Source organism: Colossoma macropomum, unplaced genomic scaffold (assembly GCF_904425465.1).
Source record: "Colossoma macropomum unplaced genomic scaffold, Colossoma_macropomum, whole genome shotgun sequence".
Classification (NCBI taxonomy): domain Eukaryota; kingdom Metazoa; phylum Chordata; class Actinopteri; order Characiformes; family Serrasalmidae; genus Colossoma; species Colossoma macropomum.
Genome location: NW_023494792.1, coordinates 23,073,518 through 23,086,201, shown reverse-complemented (window position 1 = coordinate 23,086,201; position 12,684 = coordinate 23,073,518). Strand labels below are relative to the sequence as shown.

General features: G+C 39.1%; 1 protein-coding gene across 3 annotated transcripts; it reads right to left on the bottom strand.

Moving 5' to 3' along the window:
- Positions 1–46: 46 nt before the first annotated feature.
- On the bottom strand, positions 47–12,386 carry prc1a (protein regulator of cytokinesis 1a). 3 transcript variants are annotated; one of them, XM_036576593.1, is made up of 15 exons: positions 12,233–12,386; positions 10,826–10,958; positions 10,527–10,649; positions 10,189–10,422; positions 9,441–9,611; positions 8,902–9,051; positions 6,954–7,101; positions 6,316–6,452; positions 6,056–6,151; positions 5,120–5,266; positions 4,641–4,751; positions 4,438–4,536; positions 3,617–3,781; positions 2,653–2,690; positions 47–580 (listed from the first exon to the last, which is right to left on the bottom strand). In XM_036576593.1, exons 1-15 carry the CDS (start codon positions 12,241–12,243, stop codon positions 532–534), a joined length of 1,812 nt encoding a protein of 603 aa, XP_036432486.1. In that variant the 5' UTR covers positions 12,244–12,386; the 3' UTR covers positions 47–531. The 3 variants fall into 3 exon arrangements, with proteins under 3 accessions (XP_036432486.1, XP_036432487.1, XP_036432485.1); XM_036576594.1 differs by lacking the exon at positions 2,653–2,690 and having other exon boundaries at positions 48–580; XM_036576592.1 differs by lacking the exon at positions 47–580 and having other exon boundaries at positions 2,162–2,690.
- Positions 12,387–12,684: the final 298 nt, after the last annotated feature.

The following is a 12,684-nucleotide window of genomic DNA, read 5'->3' as shown; positions in this document are numbered from 1 at the left end:
ATCCCATTCAATAAAACAGCTGCACACAGGTTTCCCAGTGAAAAGATTTATTTTACAGGTCACCTAATTGCCTTGCCAAGTGTGAATTGAAACATTACAAGAATGAAAGTCTAGTGTTACACAGGTAGTAGAAAATAGCACAACAATAAATACAGAGAGGACAGAATATCCTAAAACAGAAGAAGAAAATCTTAGTGATTCCAAACCAAACTGTACTGTACAAGCCTCCATAATAAAAAGCTTAAAGGTAAGAGTTTATTGCAAAAAAACAGAGTTTTTATAAAAACTATCTTGATTTTGACATGAAGTTCATCTGACATCACCTGGAAGACTTCTAAAATGAGATGCATGTTTAAAAGAAAAAGAAAAGAAACATTAAAACAGAAGTAAAATATTTACAAAGGTCCTCACGTAAACACATTTTTTGCACGTGATTTACATTCAATATTCTCTTGAACACTGTTCCCTTCATCTGAAGTAAGGTTAACGCTGAGTGGAGATGGTTGCAGTCTCAGCGTGTGATCGTGGAGTTCAGAACTCCAGCCTTGCAGCCGGATTTTGAGGCCTGTGAGAGTTCTCGCTGGAAAAAGACATCAAAACAGACACCATAAATGTCACACTCACAAACGCTGCCAGTCCTGACACTGAACCTGTGAAACTTTTTTTGATAAAGTGAACACAAGCGAAATGTAATGCCTCAAAAGATTCAAACTAGAGATGGCACAATACCACTTTCTTTTCCAATACAGATATTGAAACCCTGAGTATCAGCCAATACCAATCTGATACGCTTCCTTTAAGAACTACTGTGCTTTATAATGAGCCATTTTCAATCAAAGCACTTCACTTAAGATAAAAGCAGGCCATCATGCTCAAACTACTCAAACACTCCACTACCCCTCAGAAAGAAATACAGAGCTGACATCACACAATGTGAGTGTGTCCTATTTTAGGGTAGATCTGTTACAAAATTGAATTCTTTTTTTCCCCTCCCTCTGATATCTGTCCAGTACTTTATGCTAATATCACACAAATGCTGATAAGTCATCTCTAATTTAAATCTAAATGTAAAAGATTTAAGATAAAGATTTCAGTTCAACTGTAATGATTCATGCAACTCTACTCCTTCTTCAGAAAAACAATTTATTTATACCTGATTTCAATTTCTTTTGGCCAACAGCTGATTTATTTGGCTGAATTTTGCTAGCTTTTTTTTTTTTAATTAAAGTCTGAAGCTTACAATGTTGGCTAAATGAATATAGGAGAACACTTTAGCACATTTCTATTAGCCACAGTTATAACATAAATTCCCCTATTTGCTCCTTAATGGGTCAAACAGGCATTTTAAATTTGTATAGGAAAGACCAGTTTTCTATTTAAATAAAATAGATCAAATAAAGGTGCTTAATCCTAAGTAAAATGCGACTGGCTATTAGTACAATGAGTCATGCATAATTATCCTTCAACATTTCGGTACAGGTGTAGCAGCAGCAGTGAATTACAGCACCTGTATTGTCTTAATTATACATTTACTTTAGGTGTTTGTGTAAAATGTGTTACTGTAGTGCAGAGTTCAGTTTTCTCAGTATACAAAAAAGTGATTTGTGGGGCGGTTCGTAGCAGCTCATTTTTGCTAATGAGACAAATAAGACAGAGTTACAGAGAGCGAGCACTAACATAACAGTGAGATGTAGCTAAAAGCTACCTTAAAAAAATAAATAGACAGTGGTATGTAAGTTCATGACAGTGTCAAATATAGTCCATATCTATCCAATAAACTGTCAAATATAGTGTGTAGGACTTTACTAATAGCAAGAATAAGTAGCTTAGCATGATACAGTTTTATAAACCACTGTCCTTGTTAGCACCAGAGGCTAAATGTTAGCTTAGTGAGCAGGGAAAAAATAGCTTCAACAATTCAGTTCAATTCTGCCTTACTGACAACTTGAGGATAAAGACTCAAATCTGAGGCAGTGAATTTGTGTGCGTGTTACAGCATACAACAATCCCAGCTGCCTGTTATTTACATCACAAAACTGCAACAAAGATGGGCCAAAATTAAAATTGGCCGAATGCAAATTGTGTATTTGGCACAAAAATCTGAAAGATGCGGATCTTACAGTCTACATGTAAATCTCACATTTTACTGAATTATACTGACATTATTCTCATGTACTGAAGTTCAAGAAAACATCACCTACTGCAGAAGACCTTTGTGTCTGTTCACTCAACAGTGTGAAAAAGCAGACACAGAGTATGCTAGTTACTATGCCAACTACCATTACACCGTTAACACACAGAAATCACCTCCCTCTACAGACACAAAGTACATTCATTCATTCACTTCTTTCTAGCCAAGTGAACGAGCAGGAGAGCGGAGTGGTGAGTGTAGACAGCAGGGAAAGTTTAACCCGATCAGTTTAGCAGAGCCAGCAGCACACAGTCCAGCCAAGTAAGAGGAGTTGGAGCAGGAAACAAACACACATGCCTCACAGCTCTCGGCTGTGTGTGGACACGAGTGGTTATTAGTCAGGTTAAAGGAGTGTGTTCACGCACACGTGTGTGAATAAGTATATCTTTTAGGTAAATAAATAGGTAAATAAATGAAATAGGGGAAAAATTAATAATGCATATGGTGTAATATATACAGACCTGGAGATGGTGGTGGACTCAATGTTGTCACAATCCCTCTATAAACAAAATGCACAGTTAGATAGCCGAGAGCAAGTGCATACATAGGCTTGCTGAACTTAAAATTTGGATCTGAAAAGTCTGCCACCTGAAGTAGTTTATTCGGTTACCTCACACAAGAACAGATGTTTTTGCCAATCAGCGTTTATTCACTTTATAAAGTAAACATATTGCTTTGTTCAGAATGACTGAGCCCCATAGTATGCAAAACCCTACACAATTATAATTAAAGCCAAAATAAATAATTATTTTGTTTGTCTATGGTCAGCAATGGACATCCTTTGATAGTTGGTGATTGTGATGATGTTGGTAACTAATTGGCCTGGAACATGCGAGGGGGAGCAGCAGCTGAGGTAGCTTAAAAATATTCAGATAGACATTTTCTGCATTCAAATGTGCGTTTATTTATGTGTGAAGCAATAATGGCTATGGCTGGGTATCACTGAACAACACCTGAAAGCTACTGTTTTTGATATCTTTGTCCACTTACCAATTCAAAGTGGGTGTGGCTTAAATTAGAAATGAGTGTGAGGGGTCTGATGTCTTCACTGATAGTAACTGACTGCAGCCAAAGAGGAAGAACTGGCATTAATATGCGTACAGTTTCAATTTACACAGCCATTACATACAAATCTTTTGGCCATACTGCCTGTCTAAGTCAGAGACGCGCTATTTTAATCATAATTTATTACTTCTATAGTAATATAGTTATCACAAAATTTTATGTCTGTATCTTGCAGCTCTACACACGCTAAACACACTGTCCAGAGGTCACACTCACTCAACATTAGATATTTAGAGAAGGGGTAATTATACACATTTCCCAACTCTCCATGTCACTGGACTGAGTGCTGCTGGGACTCTGCTGGTCATGGTGGCAGCAGTGATGACAGGTAATGGATGAAGTTTAGAGAGGGCGATTTACCGCAAACTCGGAGTAGGAGCTGGCAACAGAGTTGATGGAGTAGTTTCGGTGTGGGCTGGAGGTCATGGTGCGCAGGGCTCCACTGAGCTGAGACAGGTTCTCCTTATTCCTCTCCAGACCACGAGGGGTTCGGCCACGAGCTGGTGTACGCAACCCTGAACCAATCTGAATCAAACCAAAACAAAAAACGTCAGCAGCAGTATAAAGATCAGTGTGCTGTAAATGTGTCTCAATGTATAAATCCACTTTTTTGGGATTTACAGGGATGTATGAACATTTGGGAAACACCCACGTCTTTTGATAGTTTTTTAGCCATTCAGGACTTATACTGATTACATTTGTATAGATTACTTTTTCAGCCTTTTAATATATTTCACAGAAATCATTGATTTGGGCAAAATATAAAATGAATCAATGTTAGAAACTTTGCTCTTGGTATGTTATCATAGAGCTTAATCTCTCTTCAATGCCTTATGCATCACTTATTTTTAAAATAATAAAGATAAGCTAAAACTTTAACATCTATGATACCGTTATTATTTAATAGGCTACTGAACAGACTATAAAGGCTTTGTATTTTAAAATTGTATGCACTCATCTGTGCACATTAGGATATGCTGCCTTTCATTGCTAGAGAACGATGTTTCGTTGCCTTATTTCCATGCTAAAAATGGTACAGATTCAGATCATCCTATGTTTGACTGCCAACTCCAAGGTCAATCCAATCAGCTCAAGCATAATAGCTGCAGTAACTCCAAGCATTACAAGGGCCAAACGCTGACTCTGGCATATGGCTAAGAAAAAGCAGGGAAGCATCTCACCTTGCTGACTGAGAGAGGAGGTCTCATGGATGGTGAGTGGCAAATGGAGCGGAGGGTGGTGTTGGGGGTGCAGCTAGAGATACTGGAAGTGGTATTTAGCTAAAGAAATGGGGAGCAGCATTGAGTATTACAGCACAACAACTTTCTCAGTTATTCACTGGTTTGCAGAACATGTATGCACACAAATACAGATGGAAAGTTACCTTGCGTGATTTCCCTGGTGTGGGCATTCCTGCTAGCCTCCTCTTGGTGGGCGTTCGAAGGGACGTGCCGTACAGCATGTCCTCTTCAGTCTGCTTATTCTTTTTCATTTGCTGCAAACACATACACAATATGAGAAACACATGCAAACGAGGAACTCAAATGGACCTTCTCCTTGTAATGCTTTTGAGAAAGCTACAGCAGAGATGAATTCGGCATGGAGCTCCTGTATTTTGTCTGCTTGGTAATAAAGTCACGATGGTTGCTCTTTTACCCTTTACTGACTTTCTTTCTTCATTTCCTTATAACCTAATTATCCTTATGATAATGATTTCAAATAGGCCTTTTACTCTTGGCCATTTCTCTCACTCCCTTCTAATTACCCTAATAAGAATTATTTTAAATAGACCTGCTCCCATTGAGTTTCTCTGCCTCTCCATGCAGTAATGATAATGATTATTAATTCATAATCCGTAATTACCCTCTCCAGTTTCTCTCTCTCTTTCTCCAGGTGGTGCAGGTTCCACTGCTCCTCCACATATTGCATGAAGCGTTGCCCATTGACCAGGAACTCTGCACCCTGTGCTGCCTCCCACTGCTCAACCTGGCTTTTTAGGCTCTTCTCCAGCTGAGCAATGAGAACAACAAACATGTTTTTACACAAAAGCCGTTTAACACAGAATATCTGTGTTAACACACTGCGATGTTTGACTTATGCACACATACTGTATTGAGCAAAAGTCAGCGACCACCCAGAAAACATTTAACAGAAAAATAAAAAGCCTCAACAACTAAATAGTTAGTGACTTGTTTCGCTTTCCAAAGAAATATTACATTTTTCCTCACCTCCACAGTTCCGTCTTAGAAGTTGGCTGTATTTTCTGTTCCTCACAAGCCAGGCAATTCTAAACATTTAATAATTTTGAGGTTGGGACTCTCGTCCATTATTCTGAGAACAGCAGCTTCTTTGTTAGATCTACATTCCATTTCTTTTAATCACCCCATTAAATGGTTCTTGACTGCTACACATCCTTTCAGACAGATGGTAAGATGTCTTCTCACAGTGGAATGGACAGATTGTGGATTTTTCAGATCTGAAGCAAGAGTGGAGCTTGATTTTCTCCTCTCCGAGATGAAAACTTTAAGTGCTGTTTATCTGATGCCGTTTTGGTGGTCTACCACCCCTTATGTGGTTGCTAGAAGTCCTATTTCTACTATATCAATTATTTACTGCAGTTTTGGAAACTCCTGTTTTTCTACTTACATCTAATCTCCTCATAAATATCTCCTGAAAAACAAACAACTGGCATTTAATGGCCACCTCACTGGAAATTTAATACATGAATAGTGGTCCCTGACTTTTGCACAGTGCTGTAAGTAGTTCAGAAATACTGATGGCAGTAAGCCACAGACTGACCTTGGGCAGACTCTTTTGCAGCTCTGCTCTCTGTTTCTCCTCCCGCAGCAGGTTGCCTCCCCTGTTGTTGAAGCGAGACGGATCTGTGGCCTTTTTCTAAAGGCGGGGAGAAAAGGAGTTCACATTTTTTTAGTAACCACAATTAATTTATGTCTCACTAAAATCCTAATTTTACCGTAGCAATCTAAACAGATATGTGGTGAACTGTGCACTCAAATGAATGTGATGCGTGACAGTCTTAACACAGAACAGGACCTAACCTCCAGTTCCTGGTAGAGGGTCCAGTTGTTCTGCCAGGTGGTAACTCCATCATAAAGCTCTTTGTGTTCCTCAAATTGCTGCTTCAGCCTCTGCTCCTCTCTCTCATGCATAGCCAGGAGCTCCTCAGTGAAATCATCTAGTCAAAATAAATAAATAAATAAATAAATAAATAAAGACTAAATGACAGTTAAAATTATTAGAGGCATAACTGAAAATCTGATCTGAAGTTCTGGTAAGATCAATCCCAAACTATTACAGAGTTTAATATCATTATTGCATCCTTCTACTTATTTTTCTTTTTTTCCCTCTTTAATAAATAAATAAATAAATAAATAAATAAATAAATAAATGTTGTAGGAATAATAATAATAATAATAATAATAATAATAATAATGGCACTGGATCAGAATTCATTTAAAATTCTTAAAACTGGATTTTCTAATAAGCCTTAGGCTTAGCTACAAAAACTGCTTCTAATTGTATCTTTCCCACTGCTACACAGAAACAACCAAGGCTAGGTCCTCATGTCAAAATGTGTCAGGATAAATGACAGCACAACAACCAGACATGTTAAATTGCAATATTTTCCTGCTCTAGTGACTCTTGTGCCCCGCTCCAGCAGTAAAGGCTACCATACCATTATAGTATGGAGTGAAGGCTTGTCTCTGGCCCAGGCTGTAGAAGCATTTCTCCCAGAGGAGAGCGATTTCTGCTCTGACTGTTTCAATCACACTCCGTATGTTCTTCATCTTCAGCTCCTCCAAACGCTCCAGCTCTGCATGCAGCTACAGTAAGATAGATGTATAGGTAAATAACAAGCACGAGAAGAGTGAATGTGAGTGGGTGTACACACAGCCAGAGGAAACAGTAGCTAAAATTTTTAATGTTCTGATTACACTACACACATTAGTGGTCCCTGTTTTCTTGCAAAGACTGTTGCAATAACTTCACATCAAAATGCACTTTTATGCCTCGAGCAGGGCAAATTACAGAAAGGTGGGAGGATTGTTGCAAAGGAACAGCAAGACTGTGAAAGGCATTAAAGATGATGCACAAAAATGTCAGAGCACATCGGTTTTCAACTTAACATCTACAACTTAGAGCAGTCTGACATTTTCATGAAGATGTGATGTATTAGGAATAAAACTTTGTGCAAGACAAGGAACAGCAGTTTAGTGGGTTACTGAATAAGGTCACTGACAAACACTCAAGACACTGCATAAAAGTGAATGGATATGATTACAGACTAGGAATTCATCATGAAAACACCTATTTAACTGGAGGTTTAAATGTAGTGAGTCTTAAACTTAACCTTTACCTGAAGCGCAATACAAAAAGTTGACACAGCTAACTAAATATGCATTTTTCAAAATGATAAAATCATCTTGATGCTTAAACGCAAATGACATTTGCGCCCGAACAGGAAGTTTTAAGGAGCAGCAAGGTCTCAGCATATGTGTATCTTCTTTAGTCCCTGAAAAACATCTTGGGTGGCCCTCAAGAAGCTGCTTGAAACAAATGCCACAAATTATGTCAAGGCTACTTTACACACTCTTGGCATGTGTTTCAAGCAGCTTCTCAATGGTGTGTAAAGTTGTGTCAAGGCAAACTGTGGCTAATTTCTCTAGATATTTTGATGTAACACTTTTTTTTGGTCACTGCAGTGTAATTTGTGTGTGTCTTCGCTGATTATTCTAAAATGTGGAAAACCATACAAATAAAGAAAAACCATCCTATAAGACAGTGTCCAAACTTTTGACTGGTAGTGTATATAGAGAGGATAAGAGACTCAAACTTACTCCACAGTGATTTCAGAGCTTAAGATGTTGCTCTTTTCATTCCTTTTTTTGAACTACACCCTTGGTTTTGTAAACGGTCTCTCAACACCAAATATGCTATGGTGTACCAGAGTAACCGAACACCTTATGAGAGTGAGATGCAGAAATATAACGTCTGGGCAAAAATTGCTGGCCTCTCTGTCTCCTCTTTAAAATGGCCCACATAATGGAAAACAATTTAATTCACTGTTTCTGTAATGTCACAAGAACTAGTTCATTTATATACATCCACTTATTCCAGGAATATTATGTTTCTGGTACATAAAACTGCCATAACTAGATCTAAGGGGAAAATACAAAACAATACAAGAAAAACACAGGATAGTGTCTTTAATGAAACTACAGCTACCTCGACAGCTCTATTTCTGTGTTTAAGCTTTCTGCTACGTGCACATGATAAAAGATAAACGGAGACTAGTAAGATTAGCTAAAAAAAAATAATAAAATAGTAAATCAATCACCCCCTCCCCTAATAATGTTCCACTTCACCCAGCAGTTTTTCACATACTGTTTATACCTGCAACTGCATGAAAACAGCACCTCTACTGAATGCATATTCATGATTTTGGGCCATGTAGTACTGCTTAGATACAAGACATTGCATTCTGTAACATGAAAATGCGGAACCACCTTTTAAAAACAATCTATAGTTTACATGGGCCCATAGAACCTGAATGTATTTGAGAAAAAAAAAAAAACAAACCAAAAAAAAATAAAACCTGATGACTGATGTATGTTTACACTCACAGCATCCACGTTCCTCTTTTTGCTGTTCTTCATGTGTTCTGCAATAGAGTCTCTCTCCTCCTGGGGGATCTGCAGCCTCTCCCATAGCTCCCCAATACGGCCACGGTAGGATACACACACTGCCTCATTCTCTGCTTTTCGATTCTCCAACTGAAACCCAAACACACAGCTCAGCATGATGCAGTCTAATCTTACATTCACATACACAGCCTGTATCCTGCTGTGGAAATGAGGGCAAAATACAATTCAATTTAGACAAAGTATTAAATAATGTACTCAACCCTCAGAGCACTGAAACCACACCAGAGACCAATGATTAATAAATGGCCATAGCAAGGTGTTAAACAGATTAATCCGACACACAATTTAATCTATTTGATGAATAGGTGAGAATGACTCATTTCAAGGACATGAATAGCAATCAGCAGGGGAGAGTGGGAGACACAGAGACTGTATTTGGTGGAGAGGATTACTCATAAGTCACAACCAAACATGAGCATCATTCTCAGAACAGCGATTATCTGTGTGTGCGCGTGTACCTGGCTCAGTAGCACTTTGAGGGCAGTGATGTTTTCTGTTGATAGGCAGAACGCTTCCTCATCCTCACACACCACGTCTCTCTCAAAGCTAGTGTCTGGCATCTGCTCAAGATCTTCCATGCAAACAACGATTTGGCGCTTGATGGCCACAAACTCTGCATGACGACGCTCCTAAACACACAGTTTCCAGTCAGCATCTTGCATGCGTGAAAACTACTATTGCCTCAAACAGATACCGGACATAATGGTAAAAGTAAAAAAGAAGGGATGTGCAGATATAGGAATCATAAGCCACTGCTGATACATAATCATATATGAAATGTAGAAATTAGGACTATAAAGGAATGTAACTTATTTGTATAGGGTTACAGCGCAGTAATGAATGAATGAATGAATGAAATAAAAACATTTTAGACCAATAGCCTAGCATCATATAAATTTTCTGCTCTTCCAATGAGTGCAACTCGAGCTACCCTTTGCATTGTGTCGAACTGTCATGCTGAACAGACCAACAGAACAGTTTCAAAATTATTTCGGAAAAAAAATGTTGCATTAATTTCCCTTACTCATTAAGAACGTTTTTAATATCAGTTTGAGGTTTGCGTCAAATGTAAACATCTGTCCGATTTTTTTAAGCAAATGTCTTTTGATATTGATACGATTCCGATACCATTGTGCATCCCTATTTGAAAAAAGGGTAATGGCTTTTCATGAAATGTGTTTTGTTTCTGAGCTCACTGCGCTTTACCTTCTCCTGGTTGCGGGATGTGATGTACTGACGGTAGTTCTCCAGCTGTTGGGCGGAGGGCACGCGGTCGGGGTCAATGACGAAAGGGTTATCACACAAAATATCACACAGCTCCCTGTCCTGCTGCATCAGCTCTTTCAGCTCATTCATTCTCTGACTCTTCTGCTTCAACATAACCTTCAGATGAGTGCGGATCTCCTTCTCCAGCTGCAGCATGGTCAGGCCATCATCCTCCTGATGAATGGACAAACACACAGCAGATCAGAATCAAACCCCAGAAGCACAAGCATGTAGAATGTTGTTTAGAATGGCACACAGCACAAATTCTTCTGACATACCTCAAACGGAGGAAGTCGAAGCTCCTCGCATAAACTGTTCAGTTCTTTCTGACAGGACTCAATGCTACTCATCAACCTCTTCTTCAGTCCTTCTTCCTCTGCTATCATCATGTCCAACAGGTTCTATATAAGGAAGACACATTTAGTCAGAAACTTAAAAGCCTGACAGCTTTAGACAGTATCCGATTTCTGATGAAACAGGTCATGAAGTGACCCAGTTGAACAGCTGCCAAATAGGTAAAGGAAGGGGGGAGGGGAAAAAAAGAAAGAAACAAACAACAAACAAACAATTTAATCACCTTAACATGCATTCTAACCGCATCAGTCCGCTGCACCCTCTGGTCCTCGGGAATTCCTATCTCCTCCCAGATGTCTTTGAGGCAGCTCAGGGCTTTATTGAGACATGCCACGGACTCGGCAGCATGCATCTCACTGCACAACGACAAACACATACGTCACTTTTAACTAGAGTGGGCAATAATCCAATATTTATCATCATCGTGATAAATTACATCACAATGTGTCACATTATGCTTTTCTGAGCATATCACGGATACTGCACTTAAAATCACTTCGCAACTAGCCACATGTTTGAAACCAGTTAAAAAGGACTAATTATGATTTATTTTATTCAGTGCAGCACTGTGTGTGAAATGCTGAACACAAGTAACTGGACTGACAGTTTGATAACATTTTTACAATGTGGCACTACTTTGTAGGGGTTGGCAATACGACGATCTTTCATCAATATTGTGATAAATTATGTCCATACACTTCTCTGAGCATATAGGTTAGTGGATATCGTCTGTGTTAAAACACTGACTAACAGCACGTTACAAAGTACGGATTATTAGGTCTGTTTAATTGGATTTAGTGCAATGCAGTTTGTAAAACACTGAATAAAATTAAGCTAGTTATTGGAGTATTTTAAGGTTTTATTTTCTGTTCCACCTTATTAAAGCTCAGAAATACAAAACATCATGACGCATATGGAGCGTCGTGAAAATGTCTTGAGACATAATTCTCGCCATGTCGCCCAAACCCACTACTTTGTCTGTTCTATCTAACTTAGCTATCAGATGTCAAAAAAACGAATTGATCAGCTGTGAGGTTAATCAGCCGGCTGAGAAGAGAACATAGCCAGCTGAGCTATCAGCTAACAGTTTAGTCTATCCATCAATGTGCCATGTTTGACGTATCTAAGCTAGTTAGCTTAGCTTGCTGTTAGTTTACAACTTCAAGCCAAGACTAATGAGTGTTAATATTAATAATCGCTAGTAAGGTTCACGTCTGTAACGACCTTTTGCTACCGAATTTAAAGTTACACTGGGTGAACTAACTACAAAAAATGAAGGTTAGTTGGCTAATTCATAAGGTTTAATTAGCTAGCCTAGCTAGATAGCTAAGCTAGCTAACGAGCAGCAACATCAGTAAGGTTAGTTAGCTCAACTGGCTAATTAGCCTGCTAACGTCAGGCCACTAAATCCATGACAGGGTTAAAACATGTACAAACATGACTTCAGCACCGACCGAAACCGTTTACCGTGAACACCACTAAACAAAACTCGCACGTATTCGCTTCCACGGTAACTACAGAAACCGACATGCTTCTCCCTGTCTGCCTGTCTAGTGAACGTTATCTACAGACCGACCACTGCGGTCTTTCAGCACCCACGGCTCTCAGATTAAACTCTTAGCTCTCTTACCTCTTCCTCATCGTGGCGCTCGAACAAAAACTGTAGAAACGACTCCAGCATATAAGACGAAATGAGATAATACAGCTCGTCAGTTGAGCTCAGACAGAAAGTAAATAATAAGCTCCAGTCTGCCGTAAACACTGCTGTGTGAACTAGGAGCCGTTTCTCTGTCTGCGATTCAAATCTTGCAGCGAACCCCGTTTTACTCTCTGAATGGCTGAGAGCCGCATACGTCATCGAAACTGTGCGTGCCGGCCAGCTGATTGGCTGGAGGGGCGGAGCGTAGAACAGCTTTGGTGCAGTGACTCATCAGGCCCACTAATCCACTTTAGATGAATGAGGGGCGCATATTAACTGATTAAACTGTTGGAGGTGTTAAATATATCAGATTCCAGACATAGTACTTGATGTGAATAGGCCTAGAATAATTCTGTGTGTAGAGTGATATATGAACTGTAAGT

What these genes read in the sequence shown, in the direction of transcription:
- prc1a (XM_036576592.1), bottom strand. An exon ending in TGCAAAAGAGTCTGCCCAAG is followed by an intron (nt 5,267 to 6,055) that starts GTCAGTCTGTGG and finishes CTCATTGCTCAG; the next exon opens with CTGGAGAAGAGCCTAAAAAG. An exon ending in AGAGAGAGAAACTGGAGAGG is followed by an intron (nt 4,752 to 5,119) that starts GTAATTACGGAT and finishes ATGTGTTTGCAG; the next exon opens with CAAATGAAAAAGAATAAGCA.